Raw genomic sequence first — 26,412 nt, 5'->3', positions numbered from 1 at the left:
GTAGGAGCCGTGCAGGGAAGGGAGGGCAGCAGGGTCTAAGCAAGCCAACCAGAATCCCAAGATGAGCCTTCCCTGGGCCATGATGTGAGTGGCAGAAGGTGGAGAGCCAGGTCTGAAGGAAAAGGGTGACTCCTTTTAGAATTGTCACCTATTATATCAAGAATCTGTGATTGGTGAACTCTGTCGACCCTACTAAAATAAGTAAATCAACCTCCCCCAGAGAAGGATTTTACCTTCACTCTCTTCCCCAAGTACAGTTTTAACTATGCTTTTGGAGTCAGAAAACTATTAGTTAAAAAAAAAAAAAATGAAATAGTGGGTAAAAACATCTTGAATAAAGATTTGATAAATACATTCTTGGATTCCTAATATCATTCACTTGCCCACTTCTCTCTGAAGTCAAATCAAATGTTTCATTAATAGGAGTGAACAAAATTAAAAAACAAAAGAAAACAGATGATTCGAAAAGGTTAAACTAAGATAGATTATTATTAGAACTGGGGGAAGGAAATTAATTCAGTTTCTAACTGAAATCTAGGTTTTAACAATAAACGTTTAAGTCATGCTCAAGTTTTCTTCAGAGTGCAGTATATACTATGGGACAGTAGTTCTACCCCACACTGAAACACGATTATGCCAGAAAGTAAAATATTGCCTTCTTTACGGCCTTCCTTTTTCTTGTTTAACTTCAGTGGCATAGTCAGGAACAACTGAAAGGGGAAATCCTAAAACGTCCAGCTCCAGTGATTTTTTAAAAATTCTAAACCAACTTTTTTTTTTTTGGGCGACGGGAAGCAGGGGGAGCTGTGGAAAGGGCTTTGCTAAGGTCGAGCTAACAGCTACAAAATTGCCGGCAGGCAGAGCCCACTTTGGAGAGGCGAGAGAGTAGGCTTAACTCAAGTCCCTTGCCGGGCAAAAACGAGGCAGGTGTTAGAGGGATGGCCGTTTTGGATAGGATGGAGACCCGGACGGATGGAGACCCGGACGGATGAAGTCTTCTCTGGTTAGAAAGGAACTTTGGTATTAAGAGGGCCTCACGGAATCCCAATAATAACCAAACAACTGGTGTTGTTCAGGGCACCGGGTGGAAAGTGGGTGGCAGGAAGTAGAAAGGCTCAAGCTGCCTTCCCTGGGTCGGTTCAGGAATTTAATTTCAGCAAATGTTTACTGGAGCCTAATAAGTGTTGGACACGATGTTAAGCACTGGGATATAAAGCGGAACGGAACGTGGTCTTGTCCTTGAGGAGCTCACAGCTCTGGAAAATGGCTTCAGCATTCCAAGTAGGCTTTGATAACTTTCACCCCGGGACGTATCAAGGGAGAGTTGCAACTAAACCCATCCACACTTTCAAAGATTTCAGAATAGAGGAAACGAGGCGCGGCAAGGGGGTGGAGGAGAGATGGCTGCAGGGGCTGGTGGCAGGCTTGGCAGCCGCCAGACGCGGGACTATAGTGGTGTCGCCTGCTGGCAAGGAGCGGCCAAGACCGTCCCCCTCGTTGGCACCCTCGGGCTTGGCTCGGGCACACTGAGGCCGCAGCGGTGCCAGCAGCTGGTCCGACCCGGCCGGGCGGGCTGACAGCCGGGAGCCAGGCAGCGGCCGCGCGGAGGTCCGGCTCCGGGGCGAGACTGCGCGCCCCGTGCCGGCAGCCAGGGGGCAGAGTTCCCGGGGCCGTGTCACTGCAGGCTACCTGGGGCCCCGGCCCCGCCACTGTCCGCCGGGTCCGCGTCTTCTCTTGGCGGGTCCTCTCCACCAGGCGGGGCTCCGCGGAGCGCAAGATTTCCCCGCCCGCGATCGCTCCCGAGGCGCAGGAGCAGAGGCACGGCCGGGGCTCCGCGGCGGGAGGCGAGGTGGGGAGGGGAAGGCGGACCGCGCGCGGGGGACGGGAGGGGGCTCGAGTAGGGGATTCCAGGGACGCGCAGCCCCGCCCTCGCCCCCTCCTCGCCTACCCTTCAGAACCCGCGGAGCAGGGGGAGTATGGAGCAAACGCCGCTGCTCTGGCACCATGACGCTCGCCCGCTTCGCGGTGGCTCTGATTTTCGGGGCGCTCCCCGGAGTGGTCAGCTTTGATCCGGTCCTCAGTTATCCCCTCCCCCACCGCCATCGCCATTCGCCCCCTCCGGGTCCCCAGTACCCTTATTACCTTCCTACCCAGCAGCGTCCACAGAGGACGCCAGTGCCGCGCGTCCCGCGCCCCCCGGCGGCGCTCCGGGCCCCGCGCCTGCACGCCCTCCACGCCCGGCACACGCCCGGGCCGCGCGCCGGGGACTGCCCCGCCGGCGAGCCCTGGGTCAACGTGACGGACTTCGGCGCCTCTTGTCTGCGCTGGGCAGAGGTGCCACCGTTCCTCGAGCGGTCGCCCCCGGCGGGCTGGGCTCAACTGCGAGGGCAGCGCCACAACTTTTGCCGGAGCCCCGACGGCGCGGGCAGACCCTGGTGCTTCTATGGGAACCTTGCCCACGGCAAGGTGGACTGGGGCTACTGCGACTGCAGACACGGTGAGTGGCCTCGGGGCAGCTGCGGCGACCCGGACTGGCGGGGAGCCACCCTAGCTAGGCGAGGGCATTAGGTGTTCCTCTCCTAGCTAGAGAGAGAGTGAGAGGGGGTGGGATTGCGGGTTTGCCTCGCTCAGTGTGATGGTGGGCTGCCACTGAGTTACCATCCAAGTACCTTGGTACCTTGACTTTGAATTAGCAAGGCGGGCTTCGTGTGTGAAGGTTATTTGGGGTGATAGTTTCTCTGCAAAGTGCTGCGCTCTGGGTTCCTGGATAAGGTCTTGTCTTTGCCGTGTGTGTGTGTGTGTGTGTGTGTGTGTGTGTGTGTGTGTGTGTGTGTGTGTGTGTGTGTGTGTGTGTGTGTGTGGGCGCGCGCATGCGTTGGGAGGATGTGTGTTTTCTGCATCATCTTGCCTTCAGAATGTTACCATATTTACGTAGAAGAGGCAAAGCAAAGGAGGAGATAGTTTCTAATCACTTGTTTTGGAAAGGGAAATATTAAATCTAATATGACAATCAATAACCTTCCCCCCACCCCCCCGACCCGATTTGGGAAAACGTGGTAAAATTTCTGCCTTACTCCCACCATTGACATATATTTGAAAAAGTTTGGCAAAATTTCCTGGCCAAAATACGACTTGTCAAAAGGATGTTCATGTTCTGGGGCACAGTGTGATAAATATCATCAGTGAGTGAAGAAAAAAGAAAGGGAAAAGAGATCGGAATAGTGACTATCTTAGGGAAGAAGCAACTTGATAGAGTCAAGTGCGGTTTTCAAGAGTGCCAGTATTCAGCTGTATATGTTGTTTGTGGAAAATCGGGATCAGTTGGTAAAGAGATAAAGTTGGTAAGATGTTTTGATTTTGTGGTAATAAAAGCATCACATTAATAGATTTAATGTAAGTGAATAATCGGCCTTTGAACAGTGCTTTGTTTTGAGCTGGTGTTTTGTTTAACATTAGGGCTTTTTTTTTTTTCTTTAATAGTTGTGGAAAAAAAAACCTTACATGTCCTTCAAAGTTTGGATTTTCTTTAAAAATTCTTTTTTTGGCAGCTCTCCATTCAAGCTGTGGGGCAGCGGTTTCACTGATTATGATTCTGAGATATGTTGTACTTTGTACCTTTTGGAGGTAATTTGGAGGTTAACTTTCACAGGGCCATTCTTTCCCTTCAGAAATTTTTATTTATCTGTGCCTTCAATTGCATTAGTGCTTTGAGTTAAAGGAAAGTGATAGGAAGGTTAAGATCAATTATTCTTTATCCTAGAGAATGAAGTCATCGCTATACTTGTGTTTCACAGACAGAATGCCAATGTGGCTGTAAAAAATTTGAGGTGATATCAAGCAGAGAGCCCTAGCATTGTTTCACTATTTACTGTAAGAGATTATTTGTAGTAAAATCTCATGTTTAGCAAACACTGACAGTTTTTTCATCTTTCTGTTATTATATTTCATATTTCCTATTGTATATACATATACATAAATAAATGGATCTCAGAGTTAAAACAGTAGATCTATTGTTCTCTTTCTGACACATAATTCTTTTCACTTTATATTCCAAATGAGGACAGTAGCTTGTTCATTGATTCTCCCCACCCTCTTGTGTTGAAAAGAAATGTAAACCTAACAGCAACACACCCCTTGTGATTCCTTTATGTTCATAGTCAATTATCACTAGACAGAACTCTGAACACTGTGTAATAGTGTGTGTACTTCCTGGAGTAAAGTGGTTGAACACAAGAGAAACAAAAGAAACCACTCAAGATGGGAGATAAATTCTCCCCCCGCCCCCCCCACAAGAAAAAAAGAAAGAAAAAGAAAAAAAACAGGACAGCAATCTTCTGGCTATGTAAGAATCTAATTACTCTCACAGGCTTAGTCTTGATAACCCATTCTGTCACTTACTCCTCACATTCTGATTGGATGTAACTCATACCTTCAAAATGACTGGCATATTCTGAACCTATGACTTTTTTCATTCCACATTTCAGTTAAGAGTGTGAACAAAGCTGTCATGGAGTGGTGAAAAGAATATGGAATTGTGCTTTAGAAAACACTGGTGTCCGCTTTGGCTCTGCCAGTAGCTATGTAGTGTTGAGTAAGACTCAACCCCCAGAGCTTTAGTTTCCTTATCCGTAGGAAGGCAGCTTTGAAACAGATTTATTTAAAGGACTTTCCCAGCACTGAGCATGTACCAAAACACCCCAGCCTGATAATAACAGGTAGGATTTATTGAGCATTCACTCTTTGTTGGATGCTGAGCTAAGCATTTTATATGTTAGTTTTCTCATTTAATTCTTTTTTTTTTTATTATTATTTATTTATTTATTTGGCTGCGCCGGGTCTTGGTTGTGGCACACGGGATCTTCGTTGTGGCATGCGGCATCTTTTTTTTTTTTTAGTTGCGGCATGTGGGCTTCTTAGTTGTAGCATGCACGTGGTTTCTAGTTCCCCGACCAGGGATCGAACCCGGACCCCCTGCATTGGGAGCACAGAGTCTTACCCACTGGACCACCAGGGAAGTCCCTCATTTAATTCTTATAGCAACATTATAAGATAGTGCACATTTCACTCCACAGCTCATTTTATTCTTTAATTATATAAACATGTAGAAATATCTGTACTGTCTAATGATCCTATTCTTGTAGTTTAAAGACTAGTTTAAAAAGAAAGAGAAAGGAAATTATGTTTGGTCCAATGTACATGATTTCCAGTCTCTTCTGACTTGAGAATATCCAGGGTTTTCTTTTTCTTTTCTTTCTTTCTTTCTCTTTTTTAACCAAAAAAAGAAAAAAAATAGGACCAAAGGAAAGAAAATTTATTGTAATGAAATCCCTCCTTTAAAAAATAAACTGGAGGCCAGAGTCATGTACTTGTTCGCATGGAGAGTAATGAGGAAGTTGGTGCCCCTGAGGTGGAGAGTTGGTTGAAACCAAGTTGAAGGGGTGGCAGGGGGATATCAGGTGAGCCAGGGCAGGGCGTGGACACTCCAGTGGCTCAAATATCTGAGAACAAGAAAGATGATGCCTGGGCCCGGGTTGTGTGAAACTTGCAAATTAGTAATAAAGAATCATTTGGGGGATTCACCCTGAACCAGCCCTGGGAGTTAGTTCTTACAATGAGCCTTAGAATCACGCACTTGGGGGCTTATTCAAATGCAGATACCTGGGCTCTAGCCTTCAGAGACCCTGATTAAGTAAGCTAAGGAATTCGGCTCAGGAATGTGCATTTCTAATGAGCAGTCAAGGGGATTTGGAGGCTGAAGACCCTTTGTCACAGTCAGGGAAGACCATGGGAGGGCGTCAGAACCCACCTAAGCTGTGTAGCGGTGGGTGATCATGTCAGCTGAGTCTACCATTCTGTGACTTAATCCTGCTAGATTTAGGATCAAGCATAAGGCAGGCCTATGGTAACTTTTTGTGTGGTTTTAGAAAATGGTTTTGTTTGACCAGTGTGGGGTAATAACAACTTAGTTCACCAGAATATGATTATTAACTGAATGTGAGCCAGATTATTTTCACATTTCTATAGGAAGAATTAACAGGCAACTGATTCCCCCCAACAATACCTTGCAATAATTTGGAGCTTCCTGACTAGAAAGAGGGATCCCTTTTCCAGTCTCCAGTTGGTGTGGCAGGTGGGGCAACTTGCTTGCACTCTGCTAGGAGCTCCTCTTTGTTACAAGCAGCCAAGCGGAACTCAACCATAGGTGACTGATGACTGACGGGTAAAATAGGTATAATAAATGATAATGTTCTAATGATTGAGATTTTGAAACAGGAGGGAAGGGGCAGGGCACAACCTTTAAAAGAATGACGTTAGCCATAGGACATGACAAAAACTGGGTAGAACCAACTAGGTCCAAGATGGCGAAAGATTTCACTTCCAGTGGACCTTGAGCCTCATTATATGCTCACTGTAATATATTAGCATGCTAAATGATACACCCACCAGTGCCTTGGCAGTTCTGAGGCTGATCAAAGATCAAAAAGTGGGCAGTGGCCCAATTCCTGGAAATCCCATCCTCCCACTCATTAGCCTATGAAATTACCCAGCCCATAAAAACTAACCACACCATATTTCAGGGCCTCTCACCTTCTGAGATGGTCCACACTCTATCTGTGGAATGTGTTTCTCTCTAAATAAATCCACTTCTTATCTATTACTTTGTCTCTCACTGAATTCTTTCTGCGACTTGACGTCAAGAACCTGAGCTTCAATAAGTCCTGAGACCAGGTGTGTGATCTCAATTAAAAGACCATGGGTTCAAGTCCCAGTCTGGGTTTTGGCCGGGTTTGAGTCCCAGCATGTGGGTTCAAGTCCCAATCTGAGTTGAATGGTTTCAGTTTTACCAGAAAGAGTGATTCATAGATCTGAGTTTTTGTCATGTCATGCAGATTAGTTCACCCAAGTCTCCTGATTCAAATAGAGATAGCGGACTTGTGGGATGATACAGGCTGTACTCTTTGAAGTCCATCTGGTGTTTGAAGTGAAGGTTAATTTAAAAAGTTGGTAGAAAGCAGTCCCTTTTTAAACTTTTTTAATGCTGCATCTTGATTCTACGTAGCAGGTGCTGAAAAACATTTATTAGCAATAACAGATTTGATACATTTCCTGGCTGGATTTTAAATATTGAGCTCACTCTGCTTTTCAGGCTAAGGCAGATATAAAATACTTTGATTTGGGGCATTATCTGACTTTTTACTAGTGTGAATTTTTTTTTAAGAAGAAAATTAGATAACCACTTACTACTGCCTTTTATGAGTGATTTTCCTGGACTCACAAATACTCTCTCTCTCTGCATATATATGCAGTCCTTGGGGTGTGTGTGTGTGTGTGTGTGTGTGTGTGTGTGTGTGTGTGTGTGTGTGTGAAGGTAACCTTTGCAAAAGTAATTTGGTTTATAACTGTGAAGGCAAACCTAAATATCAAATAATAAGGTATAACCCAGAGATCTCTTTATTCGATGGATACTCTGCAGCTCCTAAAGTGATAATCACAAAGATTGTCTATAAAAAATGGAAAAATGCTCACAATAATGTTAAGGGGAAAATATGGATACAAAATTTATATACATTATGACTAACTGAAAACAAGGATGGCTGTGAAAAGTTTGGAAGAGGAAACATGATAATTACGAACTTGGGTATGAGTGTGGCTTGGATCAGTTACGGTGGTTTTGGTGGCAAAGAATAGAAAACCTAATTCAAAATGACTGAAGAAATAAGATTTGTTGTTCATATTACAAGAAGTCAGGCTCCAACATGGTACAGCTCTATTTCTCTGTTACTCTTGATTCCTTTATTTTCAAAGTGTGGCTTTTATCCTTAGGCTAATTGTTATTCCAGATTTCATATCGAGATAGAACAACTTGAAGAAGAATGATAGAGCCCCCTCTTCATGTATGTCCCATTGAAAATGCAAGGATGCCTTCCCAGAATTCCCCCACAGATTTCCTCCCGTATTTCATTGGCCAGACCTTCCTGGCACTATCTGGGAAGGAAAATGCAATTACCATGCTTGCCTAGGTTAGTCAGGATTGACCTCTGAACACATGGGGACAATACTGGCAGGGAGAAAGCAGATAGTTATTGAGGAGAACCAACAGAGTCTGCCAAGAAGTGTGGTTGAGGTTTGTCCTTGTTGGGCTACACCCCTCAGGCCTGCAAGCCCAGTACTTGCCCAGCCTCCTGACCGAAGAAAGAGCCCAGAGTCAGCGACAGAGACGTCAATGGTTTAATGGATGGGGGAATCTTACATCTCTGAAGTAAGGTCCTGGAGCAACATCCCACCATGTGCAGCAGGGGGTGGGCAGCACATGGCAGCAGTCTTTGCTACGGGTGTGTGTGTGTGTATGTGTGTGTGTTGTGTGTGTGTGTGTGTGTGTAGGGGGCTGGGAGGGTGGGAGGAATAGGAGTGAGGGTGGGGGATGAGGGGATAGAGAGGGAGGTTACCAGTTACAGAGGGAATTGACATCAGGTTGGCTCATTGGTTACCAGGGAAACCAGCAGGGGAGCACAGCCCCTCACCACCCCTTTGATAAGCTATCATAGTGGAGATGTTCTGATCTAAAAATTAAAACAGTCTCTAGCTGGAGCTGGGGCAAGTGTGTAGGCGTTTACTGTTAGGCTCTATGATGAAGAGGGAAGGTCAGTCACATGAGTAGGGTGTAGGTGAAGCAGGGGCTGGTTGAGCGGGGGATGTACAGAGAGCCCGAGAACTGCCGTCTTGGGGGGCCTGACCATACAGTCCTTATACAGGTATCCCCCGCTTCGTGAAAGTTTGCTTTATGCACTTCACTTTTACAGAAGACCTACATTAGTACCTGTTTCTGCTAGAAAAGAAATCCAAAGAGAATTTTTGCTCTTATGAAAGAGCAAAAGGTGAAAGGTGAAAATTGAAAAGAGCGTTCAGTGTCTGTTCTGCAGTGAGCCATGACAGAGGCAGCGCACACCCGGAGCAGTGAGAGTGGCGCCCCTAAGCTCCTTCTCCAGGAACTACGCTCAGTATCTCAGCGTCAGGCTGCTGCCAGGCTTTGAGCTGTGTCTGTGAGCATCTGTGCTTTTTCTCAATTTATTTTGTGCATCTCTTAGCAAGATATGTCCTAAGGTTAGTTGCTTCTTGGCTTTATGCCATTTTGGCTTACAAAAGGTTTCATAGGAAAATTCTACTTTTGGATAGCGGGGAAAACATGCATTGGGGAAGCTTAATGCAATTAGAAAATAGTTATAAGTAATGTAAAAAATTACACTGTGAAACGCTTCACGCATTTTTTTCGCCGTATGTAGATGAATAACATTTAGACATTGATTTAATTGGTAGAGCATATTTACTTAAGATGCTATTTGCAGCTCTAGCAATTTATGTCTGCAATGAATAATTCCAGTGTTAAGAATATGGAAGTTTGGTTCAGTTGTTAGGTAAACAGTGTTTAATTCTAATTTTTAAACTTTTTCCCCCTTGAATTAACCTGTAAAGAAAGAAATCCTCTGAAGCCTGTCCCTTTAGTCTGCATAGCAGACGAGAGTTTAGTTGTGCGCTATATGAACAATTGTTGTAGACTGCCTTCTACATGGTTGACATGCTGTTGTTAGAAAATCAGGAAATGTTGATTTTTGCCTCCTTTGCATCTAACTTTTCCAGAGCAGTCACCTCCTCTCACCTCTTCTTCCTCTTCCTGAAAATTAGCACAATATTAATAAAAATTTTATTGTTTGCAAAACACTAAAGTAATGAGATTTGCCCCCAGAAGCCATGTATGCACATTCAGTTTCATACTTTTTATTAGGATCACCAGAGAGACACAAAGACTGAGAAATGCTGATTCTTGTAGAAAGGCAAGAGTAGATTTCATTAAACAGTTCACACTAGGGGCAGAATTTACAAAGATGAATAAGAAATCACCTGTGTCCTCTAGTTGAGGATGGCCACTCTCTGGTTGAGATGTCAGGAGAGCACTAAGCATTTTTATTACCTTTCCTGTGATATGTGCTTTGGGAGACAGCCACGATTACTATTAAGTGTAGTTTAATTTCATCATTCAGAGTTGTACAATAAAATGGTAATACCCTTACCATGTGTTTATGTGTGGATAGTTCAGAGACAAACAATTTGTGGAATTTTCTGCTCCAGTTATTTAAATGCATGTATTGTTAGTGTACCATAACTTAACCTTGCATAGAGTCTTCTTTTATATAATATTATATAATGTTTTAAACCCACAAATAATCGATAAGATTTATACATTTCTAATAAGCCCACTGTAAATGGGTAGAATTGCTTACAGAGGATATGCTCTCATTTTGAACCAGACCAGTTCCTATTTTTTCTCAGTACTAAAGGTATCTACATGAATAATAAATGAACAATTAATATGAATTATAGATGTGAACTAATGGAGGCAAATATAGTTCAGTTGGGTAATAGTTCAGGGGAATGCTTCGTACGTTAAAAGATGATTTGATTTCATTTTGACATGGCATGATTTGAATAAAATCTATTTTGCAATGCTAAACTGGTTTCAGTTATGGGTAAATGTAATCATACACAAAATAGAATACCTCAGTACCATCAAATAAGGTGTAGGAAAAAAGAAACATAAAAATTAACGTAACCTCCCCTACTGTACTTGAAAAATTCAGCTAACTGCTGCCCAATTCAGTTGTTTCTAGGGAGTGTGATTTTTTTGTCAGTATTTTATAATTAAGATAGGAAATGATCATTTAGTATATTTTTCCAGTGTTGCCTTTGGTATAAGACAAAAGATTGTTTCATTGTCAAATATGTGTACTAAATTGTCCAACATGTAATGGGCTTTTTTCTATTCTTTTAAATAGTTCATAAACTGAAATTTCTGCATCATTTTCAGCTTCAAGTATACTTTTTGTCAAGGATCTGAACAATAGCTTGATGTCACCAGCATGGATTCTTTCTGATTCCACCAGAACAATAGAAATGACTAAAATTAATTATTTTGTGCCTCTCTGAAGTTCAGTAATAGATGAGAAAGGATCTGTGGGATAACATTAATTTTCTTTTACTCATTTATCAAACTGTGACTTTAAAAGATTTTAAAAATATTTATTATTAATTCTATTCAGAAAACACTACTGGGATGGATCTTTGTTTTTGCTGTTTTTCTTTGTTTTCAAGTGAGTGCTATTCTATAAATATATTTTAAGGAGTTAACTAGATAGGCATGTCTTTTCATTTGGTTTATTTTGGAATGAACTGGATTTAGAGAACAAAGATAGCTGACCTATTTGGTTCCTTTCCTAATATTTCTGTTAGGCCTCCTTGAAGTATGGAGTATGAGAAGGGAGGTTTTGCCAGCTGTCCAAGGAGGGGTAATACCATAATGGCTCCATTAGTTTGCTAGGGCTGCTGTAATGAGTACCACAAACTGAGTGGCTTAAACAAAGAAACTTATTATTTCCCAGTTCTGGAGACTAGAAGTCCAAGATCAGTGTCAGCAGAGCCATGCTTCCTCTCAAGGCACTAGGGAAGGATCTGTTCCAGGGCTGTCTCCTAGCTTCTGATAGTTCCTTGGCTTGTGGAACTTAGCTGCAACCTTCAGGTGGCGTCCTCCCTATATGTGGCTCTGTCCAGATTTCTACTTTTTATGAGAATATAGTCATGTTGGATTAGAGCCCTCCCTAATGATCTCATCTTATCTTGATCATCTGCAAAGACCCTATTTCCAAATAAAGTCACAAGTATTCATAGGCACTGGAAGTCAGTACTTCCACATCTTTTGGGGGAATAGTATTCAGCCCATCACAATAGCCTTAAAAACTATAAAACCAATGAGACTTGTGAAGACAATTTTAATCTAGTTAGCTGTCCTTCTCTAGATTACCTTGTATCGAGAGAGGCTGATAACATGGTTAAAGAGAACCCCTTGGAATGTCTCTTTGTTTTAGGAATTCCTGTTTTTTAGCAAAGTTGTCCACAAAGCAAATTTCTGTAACAAAAATCTTTTATGTTCCTTTTCCTTTATAAAACTGGAGATACATTTACATAGAAGAAAAATAATAGTAAACTAAAATGACAGCAAGCTCAACATTTTTGGCAGGGAATTAAGATAGTAGAATTCTTACCTTTGTTGTGCAGTGGCACGTTTTGCCTTTAGGTAGCTGTAATAGCAGCAGACTGGTACAGCTGACTGGTTTTTGTTGTTGTCGTTGTTGTTTTTTGCAACAATTCATTTCATGAACTCTGGGCTCCTCTCCATGACGTGCCATCATGCATAGCTTCATAGTTCCAGACTTTCTTCTGTTACTGGTTTAGTCTATAAATTTGCAATGCTTATTATAGTTGACCTAAAACCTCTGTTTGAGACTTCAACTTTTAAATTATTGTTATTACCACATTTTAAAAATAGGAATACTTAGAATAGAATATTTTCCATCAAATTGGCACATTAGAGACTTTAAGACTGTGCAGCCCTGGATTCACCGGGGTGCGGCCCAGAGGCATTAGCAGAGACTATGAGGAACATCGCAAAGTACTGGGCTGGAGTAGGAGAGTGTGAGCGAAGGAGGATGGACGGATCAATTTTTGATAATAAGAGACTGTGACAGTGGAGCAATATCGCCAAAGAATTGGTCTAGAATTTATCTGAAGAACTTTATTATTAGTAAGGTAGCAATAGAAATGAGTTTACCAGGCTATGAGCTTTGTGGATTGCTTTATTGTTTCATCCTCTCTCTCGCTCGCTCTCTCTCTTTTTTTTTTTTCCATTGAGCTAAGGGTATTTCCTCTTGTAATTGTGCACCTATAAATTTGTGCAAATGTATAGTTCTCCTACAAATTTGTACAGCCGATGGGACAAATCAGCCTCCACTGGAGGATCAGCCTCAGATGTAGATCACCAGAAAGCTACTTCTCTCCTGTTGTGCAGTGTAGAGAAACTCTTCAGGCTGTCTTATGCTTCTGCCTGGCTAGTTTATCCCCATGTAATGTTTGGTAGATTAGTGTAATACTTCAAATAGAATGGTGAAAACCAACATGTCAGAATGCATAAAGTGGTAGCTGAGGTATTGAAAGGTGCTTATTACATCACAGGGTCTTTGCTCAGATTGAGAGACAAGGGGACCATAGCAAGGGTGGGAATCTAGGAGGTCATGGCTCTGCATCTGCTCAGTTGATTGGGTCCATAGCTTACACATCCATAAATGAAGGGAAATGAATTACAGTTCAACCATCTCAACCATTCTAAGAGAATCAATGAAGCAAGAACAAAGTAAAACGAAAACCAAACAAAAACTACTGCCTGTCTTAAATGTGCGTAGTGTCAATTGTGTGTTCATGCTTTTATTATTTTAGGCATATTATTAACCTGATATTTTTTTTAAAAACCTCTTTCAAAAAATTATTAGAAGAATTGTGAACTTCACAGAATTACATACCAGTAAGAAATACTCACTTTGAGTTCAAGGTAGATGATTACTCAGAATATTTTGGAAATTTTTATGGCCTTAAGGAAAGGATAAACTGTGTGGAGGGGCGCTGCTAGGAAGGTGTGTGCCTTGGGGATGTTGGTGTTGGGGATGGATTCTGATAGAGGATTAATTAGTCATTGACATGCAAATTGCCTTTCCAGAATTGCAAATATTTGTCTTCATTTGTTAAAGGAAAATTGGATGAGCACTCCACCTTTCTTGCCATATAGCAGATGCAGCTAAATGAATCCAGGCTTTCACAGCATGTTGGGAGCATCTGAGAAATGATGGTGGAACTGATAGTTGGCCTGGAAATTATTTCCAGTGTTATCATTTTCATTATAATGATGTTATGGTAACAATTATACTTTATGCAGAGTCTTCGCCTTCTCATTTGTAGATGCCTTAATCATTTAGATGATATGCATGCATCATTTCTTCTTGATAGTTTTTTAGTGATTTAGGCAATATTTTACATTTTATTATGATTGCTTAACATGCATAAGTAGAGTTCCAGTTTGTTTTCATGACTAGAAATTTCTTCCACCGCTTTCACATGAATAATTTGGTGGTGGTGGTGGGGAATTAATAAACAGATAATAGATTAAATATCATTTCAAATAAACATTTGTTTCAGGTGAACAAATGAATTCTTTGAAATAAACTGCTGGCATTTGTACTGTGCATAATATTATGTGGGTCTCTATAGAAGACATTCTGTAATTAAAAAAATCATTAAAGTTCGTTAAACTCTTCAGACATATTTCTTTAAAAATATTCTGCAAAAAAAAAAAAAAAAAAACATTCTGCAGTTCACAGTTTTCCCCGAGCTAGTTAGGGCTTCCTCTTGCTTGGTTGAATTAAAGAAGTTTAGAATATATGAATGATTTTTAGATTATCTGCCATATGAATGACCCACACCCATGTTCCCTCCTGAATAATCAGGATTTGGCAGGGCAGTGTTTGCCTCCATTTATTATTGCCTTTTGTTTGAATTAATTGACACTTTGTATTTGTCATGAGAAAGAGGATATGTTTCTCTTAAATAGTTCTTTTTTTTTTTTTTTTTTTTAATTTATGGCTGTGTTGGGTCTTCGTTTCTGTGCGAGGGCTTTCTCCAGTTGTGACAAGCGGGGGCCACTCTTCATCGCGGTGTGCGGGCCTCTCACTATCGCGGCCTCTCCTGTTGCGGAGCACAGGCTCCAGACGCGCAGGCTCAGTAGTTGTGGCTCACGGGCCTAGTTGCTCCGCGGCATGTGGGATCTTCTGGGACCAGGGCTCGAACCCATGTCCCCTGCATTGGCAGGCGAATTCTCAACCACTGCGCCACCAGGGAAGCCCAATAGTTACATTTTTTAAGGATGACTATGTGGAAAGTAATAATGGTAGATGACTAGGCTGGTGCAAATGAAATGTATGGATGATTTGTGAATCTGATGTTTTCGGAAAATCATTCTAAAGCCATACATAATGACTTTGAAATATGCAAAACATGCCAGAAAATTTTGGTAGAATTTAATTTCTTAATTTCTTTACCTATGAAATAAAGGCCATCCTAAGCGACTTTTCACAGAATTTTATGAAATTTTTAAGTTGTCTGAGTTTGATTCTATCTCTGCAAGTGTCCCAATTGCTGCCTGTCAGTACCCACTCTGAAAACCAATGCCAATGAGAAGAGAAATGTAGGCCTTTGATCCACACTTCTTTAAAAACACTGAAATATATTTGATGTATCATATTATGTTAGTTTCAGATGTACAGCATAGTGATTGGGTAGTTGCATACGTTATGAAATGATCACCACGATAAGTCTAGTAACCACTTTGATCCACACTTAAGGGATAAGACTTAAAATATTATTTTCCCCAGCGGTGCTGGAATTTAAATTTTGACTCTTTTAAGACTGAAAAGAATGACTCAAATGGTGGACTGTGGAGCAGCTGAGTGGGATGGTATGTAAGGGGAAGTGAAGTTCCAGGGCCATTCATTCAGTTACACCAAACTACTCTACCTAGCGGCAGTTTCCCTAAGACTAACATTAGGCAATGTTTTCAACACTTAACATCTTTCTGAACTTATAGACATAAGCTTTAGACTTGTCACGACTAGTGCTGGAGGCTAAAAGGGGAAAAGCATTTTATTCTTCTTTAGTGGAAGAACAAATCAGATAGAAGGAAGATATAACAGCCAATAACAGGTAATTTATAAACAGAACATTGAATTTAGTTTCTCTGTTTTTTTTTAATCTATGACCTCATGTGAAGATGGAAAGTGATCCATAAATGATAAGAACTTAATATGTAATGTAATCTAATACTTGGGATGCAATTATCAGCCATTAGTCATAGTTTTCCAATTTTTCCCTTTGAAAATCATAATTGGACTTTGCCTAGATAAAAGAAAGTATCATTAGCATTGACATCAGGATGTTAATTACCAAAAAAAAAAAAAGAGCCTGCTAAATCCTCATTTAAAGAAAGAAGCAGGCTAGGGTTGTTGTGAGTGCCTCTGAGGAAGGCAGGGTTTTGGGGGCGTCTTGCGCTCGCTGAGGGGGCACCTCGGGAACAACGGCGGAAGGAGATAATCGCAGCACCAACCTGCTGGCTGCAGAGACTGCAAGTCTGGAAGAGCAGCTGCAAGGATGGGGAGAAGTGATGCTGATGGCAGATAAAGTCCTCCGATGGGAAAGAGGCTGGTTTCCACCTGCCATCATGGGTGTGGTTTCTTTGGTGTTTCTGACTATCTACTATCTAGATCCATCCATTCTGTCAGGTGTTTCCTGTTTTGTTATGTTTTTGTGCTTGGCTGACTACCTTGTTCCCATTCTAGTGCCTAGAATTTTTGGCTCCAATAAATGGACCACTGAGCAACAGCAGAGATTCCATGAAATTTGCAGCAATCTAGTAAAAACTCGACGCAGAGCTGTGGGCTGGTGGAAACGCCTCTTTACGCTAAAGGAAGAAAAGCCTAAAATGTACTTCATGACCATGATCATTTCTCTTGCTGCGGTTGCTTGGGTAGGACAGCAAGTCCACAACCTCCTTCTCACCTACCTGATAATGACTTTCTTACTCTTGCTTCCTGGACTAAACCAACATGGAATCATCTCGAAGTACATTGGAATGGCCAAAAGAGAGAGAAACAAGCTTCTCAAACAAAAAGAAAAGAAAAATGAATAATACATCTGCTTTATTCAGTGTGATTAATGGCGTATACATTGTCCTTGGGGACAGTGTCTGTTATGCTGTCTGGATGCTAAAATGTTACAGATGTAGCTCTTTGCTGTCCCTCATTCTGCCCTTAGTTAGTAGAAACTCAGAATTGCCAAGTAAGGCTTTATGCCCAGTGTCTTCAAGGGTGTGTTGTCATCAGCTGGCCTTATATGGACAACTCATTCATCATTACCACTTGTCTTGGTTTTTCTCACCCAGGGTTAATTGAACTCTTACTTTTAAAATAATATAGTGGTGAACTTCATCCTTTAGTACAGTTAACAGTGGCTTGGGAGAATTGTTCAAGTTGATCTTAGCTTTAGCTGGATACAAGACTGTGGTCTGTGAGTACAGGAAGCTGGTTCCACTGTCTGCTTCCACACTCTGCTTAAACAACTGTCTGGCTTCATGAATATACAAACCAAGTTTACCACTTATGATGAAGAGACCAATTAAGATGCATTCCTCATTCTGTCTTGATACCGTGGGAGAAGAATCCTCGTGGAATAAAATGAAACTAATTCCATGGCCTAGTATGTGTTGGCTTCTCCCTTGTGCAGAATTTAGCAATTTGTTGGAAACATTGATCCCTCCTCCCAAATGGGGAATCTGACAGGCTTAGAACTCTTGTTCCCGTGCACTTAAACTTGAAGTTAGTACATCCTTAAGGGCTTTTTAGTAGCAGGCTTACGCAAGATGGTATTTAGGATTTTTAGCATACTTTTAATTTCAGATTTTCAGCTCACTGAAACTAAAGTACAGAATAGGTTAAGAGTCATGTCTATGACCTTCACTCCAAGACCAGCCAATAAAGAACAAAACTCATCCTGTGTTTAGTCAAGATTCATTTCAGTAGAAAATCCTACTAGTTTTTCAAGACCAGAATAAGCCTTTAAAGGTAAGCCTCAAGATTCTCATTTTATGGTAACACTGGCTGCTTTTGGTCCCCATAGATGGAGTAGTTGAAATCTGTAGGAATGAACCTCTGAGGGCTGGAAATGTGACATATTTGGGAACAATTCTTAAACTGATTAACTAGCTGTAATATAGTTTTGTGAATTTATTGCACTGATGCTGTAAAACCTGGACCTTGTGGTATATCTGTTCCTAAATAAGTGTTGTTTTCTCCCCTTCAATATTGCTGTAAACAGTGGCACCCATGTAGCATATGTTTGACTTTTCTAATGTTTCGTATACAAACTACCGTAATTTACATGTGTTTCCTCATTGTAAATAAGCTTGTCTTCCTAGATTTTTGTGTGTATGTGTGTTCTACCAATTAACTACTTTTGCAGTTTTAATCCTGTATTATTTCTTCTACTTTGTTTTGTGTAAAAGGGGAAAAATAAAAAAGCTGGAAGCCCCCCCAAAAAAAAAAAAAGAAAGAAAGAAGCACATGCTGTGAACAGTGAGAGACTAGATCTCTCACCACTTCAGTGGAAAAATCATGTTATCAGTATGTTCAGTATGTTCAAATGATTATTTGCTATTAAAGGATTTTGGGATTCTTCTCCACTTTAGGGTCAGTCCGACTTCATGGTGGCAAAAACGAGTTTGAAGGCACAGTGGAAGTATATGCACATGGAGTTTGGGGCACAGTCTGTAGCAGCCATTGGGATGACTCTGATGCATCGGTTGTTTGTCACCAGCTGCAGCTGGGGTGAGTTCGCCCATCCTTGACCAAATCTGTCTGCTGATACCCGAGAGGAATGCTGGGCACCCGTCGTTACTGTGGAGAGGTTACATCTTCCTTCCTCATCCTCACTTTCCTCACTCCCATTTTTCTCAGAAGAGATGTAAAGAAAGGTCCCCAAATGGAAGGAGTGAGTTCTTTTACATACAAATGCACTTCACTTGTTACTAGCCCTACTGACTAGGAAATGGGCAAATGCTAAGTGGTCCAAAGTTCAAAGCAGCTTGTGGTCTTTGGCTTTAACAAAGTAATTGTTCAGTGCTAGGAAGCAAGGAATTTGGTCCTAAGAGTTTTACTTTCTCAGCAGCCTGTGCAGCCTGAGGTTGCTATCATTTGCTTTTAACTTTCTACCTTGAGCCATCCACAAATTCTATTTCTGTGTGTGTGAAGGAGGTGAGGTTCACTCGTGCTTTTGTCCCGTGCTGGGTAAGGGGTGATATCCTGGGACATAGGTTTCTGTGCCGAGGAGGACCTGTAATAGATGGCAGCTTCCCTCAGCCCCGGCAGCATCCACTGTCCTGAGAAGCTGCCGGCCCTTCCACGACTGTAGGCGCTCTTCTTAAAATAGATTGGTGTATGCTGATGCCCACCAGGCCCTGCACCTTTATGCCTCGTTTCAAGGGGTTTCCCAGGGGCAGAAGTTTCCATTTTGGAACAAACGTTTTTGGTTTTTGTTGTTATTCTTATTGTTCTGTTTTTGTGTCTCATTTATTTTTTCTAAGTATACATGCCCTATATTTTTCTTGGTCTTTATCACCAGAGATCTTTAGAAAGCATGGAAAAGATCTTGTTATGAAGGTTAAAAGGACTGAAAGAAAAGTTTTCAATTTGCAAATATTTTGGATTAATAATCAGTGGTAATATCTAATGTGATGACACAAATGAAAAGGTTAGTCAACTCCAGTCAAATCAGTAAGAATTAAATTAATTAATTATTTATTTTTGGCTGCTTTGGGTCTTCGTTGCTGCACGCGGGCTTTTCTCTAGTTGCAGCAAACGGGGGCTACTCTTTGTTGCGGTGCACAGCCCTCTCATTGTGGTGGCTTCTCTTGTTGCGGAGCATGGGCTCTAAGCGAGTGGGATTCAGTAGTTGTGGCACACGGGCTCAGTAGTTGTGGCTCGCGGACTCTAGAGCACAGGCTCAGTAGTTGTGGCGCACGGGCATATTTGCTTTGCGGCATGTGGGATCTTCCTGGAACAGGGCTCGAACCCGTGTCCCCTGCATTGGCAGGCAGATTCTTAACCACTGCGCCACTAGGGAAGTCCCAGTAAGAATTTTAATTTGCCAACTTCCTGTCTTCCCACTAGGAAGGTGGGGAATGAGTATTTAGTAAAGGCAAACCTTGAGGGCTTAAGTTTTGTTCAGACTTTTGATGCTATTAGCGTAACAAATAGGGTTAATGTACTTGATTAGTTAACTAATCTTAAAAAATGAGTGTTGGAATAAATCAGGATAAAAGAAGGAAGAAGGGGAAAGACTACAAAGTGTTAATGGTGTTTAGGATGTTAATTACTGATTTTATCCATGAGTATTTTGTCTGGTAAACAGTCACTGGCAGGTGGGCAAGTCATGAAGAATGTTGACTTGCTGCTTTTTCTTTTGCCGGCCTGGAGATGTAACAAATTTGTAGGCTGGTGTCAGTATCTTCCTTTATGTACATTTCTACCCGTGCTTTTATTACCCCTGAAAATCAGGGTAGAATAAAATTTTCTATGAGATTCTGACATAAAACAAAAAAAAGTACAAATGAACTTATTTACAATACAAAACAGAAATAGAGTTACAGATGTAGAAAACAATCTTATGGTTACCAGGGGGTACAAGGGGGAGGGATAAATTGAGAGACTGGGATGGACATATACACATTACTATATATAAAATAGGTAACTAATAAGGACCTTGTATAGCACAGGGAACTCTACTCAATACTCGGTAATGACCTATATGGGAAAAGAATCTAAAAAAGAGTGGATATATTTATATATATATAACTGATTCACTCTGCTGTACGGCAGAAACTAACACAACATTGTAAATCAACTATACTCCATTAAAAATTAAAAAAAAATAAAAAAAAATAAAACAAGAACATTGCAATGGAGATGTGAATTACAGTGGTAGGTTACTAGTCTCTTGATTGATGAAAGAATGTAAACTATCTTTCTGCAAACATAAACTTCAGGTAAGCTGATCTGATTCCTTCTATCATCTCTTAGTAGTCCATTAATAAAAAAGGATTGCACAATAAGAGCAGGGCAACCCAGCTCTATTGCTGTTAAGACATATTCATATTTTAGATAAACCCCAAATATTTACTGTTTGGTTAATGGAAGCTGTTGCATGAAGACAGTTCTAGAGATTATCATGTTATTTGGATAAGCATTTAATCTTTTAAAAACATAATACCAATTTTGTACATATCAGAGTTAAAAATATGTAGATTATATGGGTTATTATCTTATTAATTGGTTTCAAAGTCTTGCTAGCAAATACTATATATAAAGTTTAAAAAAATGTGAATGGATTGCCTCTCTTGATATTATCTTGCTTAGACGTGGTAATAATAATCGTTTTGAAAATAAGAGCCTGAAATATTGGAGTAGGAAAGACTCTTCAAGCATCCAGACTTCTTTTACATATCAGAAGGCGGAGCTTAGAGAGACTTTAGAGTGATTTGCAGCTGAGTTCAGACTAGAATCCAAGTCCCACTGGGCCACATGACACTCTTCTTCCACAAAGCCACCCAGACTCCCTTTTTATTTATATCTGTAGTATTTGCCTATTTTCTTCTAAAATCAGCCATAGATAGTAAAGGCACATGCCTACCATTAGTTATTCAAGATTAATTTAAAAGATTACCATAGGTAATCAATCCAAGTTCTGATCTGATGTTTTGATTTGCTTGAAATTTACATAATGCATTGTTTTTCTTTTTCTTCCATATCTGTCTTTATTGATTTCTTCCATTTTTAAAAGTCCTAGTGCTTTGATAAAAATTAGCCTACATTTGATAAACCTAACCTTGATCATTGTACTTACAGAGGTAAAGGAGTAGCAAGACAAACCCCGTTTTCTGGACTGGGCCTTATTCCCATTTATTGGAGCAATGTCCGTTGCCGAGGAGATGAAGAAAATATACTGCTTTGTGAAAAAGACATCTGGCAGGGTGGGGCGTGTCCTCAGAAGATGGCAGCTGCTGTCACGTGTAGCTTTTCCCATGGTAAAACAAAATATTTATTCTCTTACTTTCCTGTTATTGTGGTTTCAGCATGATTCCAGATAATAAAAGTGTCTCAGTTAAATCATTTCCTAAAAGAGTTTAAATACAGACTTGAGTCTGAATCATCATAGTCTATCTACAGTCTAATTAAATAGTCTTCAATAGGATTTCATCTAACAATTAGTTTTCCATTTGACCTCACTTTTTACGTATTTTCTGTTTTATCTAATTTGCTTATAGAAATATTATATACTGTATATGAAAACAGTTATTTTAGTAATGGAAAATTGGGATGGAATCAAGTTAAAAATCATCTTGAAACCAAATATAAAATACAGCAACTACAACAAAATATTTTCACTTTATAGAATGGAATAGAATCATGGTACCAGTGTTCTCTTTTGAGTTGTAGATGGCACATTTCATAAAACAAATTGCTACCTTGGATAAGGGCTCCTTCTAAGCACCATATACTAGGCATGAGGTGATTAGAGTATGGTTTCAGTATACAGGTATGCATATGTTCATGAGAAAGGAAGCAGAGAAGGGAATAGTTGCCTTTCACAATGGCGGATGGGTTTTCTGGGGTCCATGGTTGTTTTAATGTGTGACCACAGCCTGAGGCTACCACACTGTCACAGTATCCCTTTTGCATTTTCCTTGGAGACAGCAGCCTAACCAGATGTCCCAGGTCTTAGAATGCCAGCAGCCAGCGCAGGGCAGTGGTTTCTGTTTGAGTGCAAGTATCAGGGGAGGAATTGAAAAGTTTCCACTGCAAAACATACAGAGACCCAATTTAGGGTCATTCCTGTGAATTGGCTGAAAGAACCAGTGGAAATGGTATAGGATATGGTACAGGTGTGTGCTCGGAGAGCTACAATCCTTTTGTGGGTAGGCAAGGTGCATGTTACATCTTTTTTTTTTTTTTTTTTTGCATGTTACATCTTGATATTTTGTAAGTTTTTCCTTTTCTTCCTTTGCCTCTCCACCTTTGGGTAATGCTACTTTTGGCAAATACGTGTTTACACATTGCTACATCAGGGATGCTGTGAATTGGGCTAAACAGTGCACTGCGTTTTGTAGATATTGCTTGTATTCTATGTTCAACCCAATTGATAAAATATGTTTAACATTTTTCAAGTAGTGAAGTAAGTAAAATCTTGAAAACAATCTTTTTTTCCCAAGATCTCTATCTACTTTAAAAGAAAACTAAGTCTACTCTCTGTGATCTATCCACTTGTTTATTCTCTGGTTGCAAAGATAAATTTAAGGTCGGTTGTAAGCATATATAAAACATAGAAGGTTGAGATAAATTAGAAGTGAGAGTGAAAAAAGATGCTTTTATGATAAATTAAATGAGAATGTGAAAGCAAATAGCTCAGCAAACATGGAGTCCATCTTAAGGCATAGCGGTGGACTTTTAATACATTCTTTTAGTTTGGAATTTACATTTGGCGTCTTGGCATCTAGTACTTTTCCAACGCTTACAAAGTAGAAGATCGTGTGTGAGTACTGGACATAGGAAATAGCAATCTAAATGAAACATCTGGGAGTTTTATTTATCCGTAAGTTAAATATGAGTCAATTACTTCACTGAAATCTTTTTCAAATGCTTTTTTTGTGTGCGTGTATTTGTTGGGAGGATGTGAGATGTTGACTAAATTTTGTCTTTGAGCTTCTCTATATTTTCACAATTACTTATACAACCAGTGGAAAAACTATATGTTTTAAAGTAAAACACGACCTTAAAAAAATGTAAGGTAATATGCAATAATGTTTCTAGGTTGTAGGTGATTTTAAATTTCCTCTTAAAAAATTTTTTTTCTGTTTTCTCCAAGCTTACCATGGAGATGGGGGGAGGGGAGGTAGAGGAGAATATAATAATTTAAGAAATTTATACATTTTTTCCATCATTTTTTCTATATTTTCCAAGCTTCTTAAAGGAAAAATAAACATAATAACACACAAATTTAAGTTTATTAGCATAATTCAGTGATCAGTCATTATGAGAAGCTAATATACAATATTGAGACCAGTTATGTTTATTAAACCTGTCTTTTATCCTTTTACAAATTACAAGTGCTAGTTGACTTATGTAAGAAAACTATATTACAAGTATTAGTATATGAGTAGATGCAAATGTTCACTATTCTAAATCCCTCCTCGAGTGTGATATTTGAATATAAATATGAATGTCCAAATACCATTTATTGACGCCACTAACACTGTGGAAGAATTAGCATATTTCATGTGGATAAATGATGAGCATTTGGCAAAAGACGCAACTAAATTTCCTAATAGGGACCCAGCCTGTTCTGAATCTTTTACCATCTCACATCCTTTATTCCAGAAAAATTAGACTGCCATACTGTTTCCCCAATACATACAGCTTTGTGCTTCTATGTTTTTGTTCATACTGTTCGTTTTGCCTGAACTGCACTTCCCCCATGTCTGACTTCTGAACTCCCATCCATCGTCTTGGCCCTCTTCAGCTACCAACTTCTTCAGAAGAGATTCTCTAATTACCCCCACTGGTGAGCAAGCAGCCCTTGCACCTGAACCCCTGCAGGGTCTTCTCGATGCTGTCTCGTCTGTACTCATGTTGTCCATGTCCTGAGGCAGTATACTTCTTGAGGGTAGTGTCTGTGCAGTGCCTTTCTGCCTAATACCTGTTTAATAAACTGAATTGAATGAACAGATATTGCTAATTATTTTTCCTTGTTTGGGATATCCTTTCTAGGCTTTTAGTTATCACTTGCCAATCCACTCAGTCAACAAATATTTATTACATGCCTCTGTATAGCTGGGTATCTGAGGTACATGGGCAAAAGGGAAGGGCATTCCCTGTGTCCTCAATTCTAGACCAGGATAAAGAGGGAGAAATTCAGGGACTTCCCTGGTGGTCCAGTGGTTAAGGCTCCGTGCTCCCAATGCAGGGGCCCCGGGTTCGTTCCCTGGTCAGGGAACTAGATCCCGTATGCCACAACTAAAAGATCCCGCACACCACAAGAGAGACCTGGCGCAGCCAAATAAATAAATAAATATTTAAAAAAAAAAAAAAAAGAGGGAGAGAGAAATTCAGAAACTGACGAAGCTAGATAAGGGCACTGTAGACTACAATACGGAATTTGCAGTGAGAAGCCTCTGGTGGTTCTTCACAGAGTATGAACTGATTCATACCCAAATGAATTTTCAATATTGTTTTTTTTTTTTAAATTAATTAATTAATTAATTAATTAATTTATGGCTGTGTTGGGTCTTCGTTTCTGTGCGCGGGCTTTCTCTAGTTGCGGCAAGTGGGGGCCACTCTTCATCGCGGTGCGCGGGCCTCTCACTATCGCGGGCTCTCTTTTTGCGGAGTACAGGCTCCAGATGCGCAGGCTCCAGACGCGCAGGCTCAGTAGTTGTGGCTCACGGGCCTAGTTGCTCCGTGGCATGTGGGATCTTCCCAGACCAGGGCTCGAACCCGTGTCCCCTGCATTGGCAGGCAGATTCTCAACCACTGCGCCACCAGGGAAGCCCTCAATATTGTTTTTTGAAGGTGCGGGTTGTGATGTCCACCAACTTGTTATAATGTGTTAGATGTTAACTTTGTCTTGATTTCTACAAATGTAAAAATATTTCTATGCTGAAAACAAGTATCTTATAGACATAAGTGCCATTCTTAATAATTACATATTGGTAATGCTCAAGTTACTGTAAATAAAAAACCAATGCCACCACCACAATGGTGTCAGCAACCCCGTAAAAATCAAATGGGTTTCCAATAACTGCAGTTTTGAGTGTGTCTTTTCTGGTTTCTGAGGTCCTTGGGGGAAAGTGAATTTAGACTATTTCCTCTTGAGAGCTATTTATATGAGCATAATTCAAGTTGGAGTATTTTAATTGGTAGAGAGTACCATAAAATATATTAGACATGCGTGGGTATGTCCATATCACTTAATAAATATAACTTAATTATAGAGAATGGCAAAGAAATAAACTATACCTGATCTTCTCGCCCAGTGTGAATCCGTAGGTTTACTTTGTTGTTAATTTCACGTTGTGCAGGCCCTGCGTTCCCCGTCCTACGCCTTGCTGGGGGGAGCAGTGCGCGTGAGGGCCGAGTGGAGGTCTACCACGCGGGTCAGTGGGGGACTGTCTGTGACGACCAGTGGGATGATGCAGATGCAGAAGTGGTCTGCAGGCAGCTGGGCCTGAGGTTGGTCTTTCTTGTTCTTGTTTTGTTTTGCTTGAATTTTTGAGTTTAGTATTTCCATACCCAAAGGTAGGTGTGTTTAAATTGCAGATTTCTTTGAACAAATGGAAAAAGCCACCTTTTGATCTTTGTATTAGGCTGTAGGCTCCCTGAAGAGAACGGTTATGTACTCTTAGGTCTAACCTATTTGTATCTGAATTCAGCTGATTTCATATCCCTAAGAATCTAAGCCTTTTACCACTTTTCATCAGGAGCCTTTACATTACTCCCAGGTAATGACTAACACTGTCAGCTGTAGCGAATTACCAGTCATATGATGAAACTAGTTGTTAGGCTTTAACTGAAGTTCAATTCCTTTCCCCCAGATACTGTCTAAACTTTTGACCTTCGCCTCCTTATTTGTGAGGTATGTGCTTAGAACAAAGGATGTTTATTAATGTAGAAAGGAAATAATTCCTATGCAGGATATGGCAATGAAGCATGTGCGATAAAAACAGCAATATGAAAACCAACATTAAATGTTGCTTTAGTTGTGATTATTTTGGAATAGTATGTTATAATTTTGGATCCTCTAACCCCTGTCTGTAGTGATTTTGAACATTGATATAGCAAGCCTAAAAGTTTCTCTAAAATTATATTAGGGAATCTTTTG

General features: G+C 40.6%; 2 protein-coding genes across 4 annotated transcripts in view; both read left to right on the top strand.

The window, feature by feature from the left end:
• The first annotated feature begins 1,773 nt into the window (after window positions 1–1,773).
• PRSS12 (serine protease 12) overlaps window positions 1,774–26,412 on the top strand; it is a 70,862-nt gene continuing 46,223 nt past the window's right edge. For 2 of the 3 annotated variants that reach the window (XM_036852992.1, XM_036852991.1), the window contains exons 1-4: window positions 1,774–2,497; window positions 18,170–18,308; window positions 21,384–21,562; window positions 25,613–25,763. In XM_036852992.1, the coding sequence (XP_036708887.1) occupies window positions 2,005–2,497; window positions 18,170–18,308; window positions 21,384–21,562; window positions 25,613–25,763 (962 nt within the window). In that variant the 5' untranslated portion in view covers window positions 1,774–2,004. The remainder of the gene's footprint in view (window positions 2,498–18,169; window positions 18,309–21,383; window positions 21,563–25,612; window positions 25,764–26,412) is intronic. The other variant, XM_036852989.1, reaches the window with a different exon arrangement.
• LOC118895625 (ADP-ribosylation factor-like protein 6-interacting protein 1) lies at window positions 15,949–16,679 on the top strand. The gene has a single exon (XM_036852993.1). It carries the CDS (start codon window positions 16,091–16,093, stop codon window positions 16,613–16,615), a length of 525 nt encoding a protein of 174 aa, XP_036708888.1. The 5' UTR covers window positions 15,949–16,090; the 3' UTR covers window positions 16,616–16,679.

This window comes from Balaenoptera musculus, chromosome 5 (genome assembly GCF_009873245.2).
Source record: "Balaenoptera musculus isolate JJ_BM4_2016_0621 chromosome 5, mBalMus1.pri.v3, whole genome shotgun sequence".
NCBI lineage: Eukaryota > Metazoa > Chordata > Mammalia > Artiodactyla > Balaenopteridae > Balaenoptera > Balaenoptera musculus.
The sequence above is the reverse complement of the archived record's forward strand: the minus strand, read 5'-3'. Positions and strand labels throughout refer to the sequence as shown.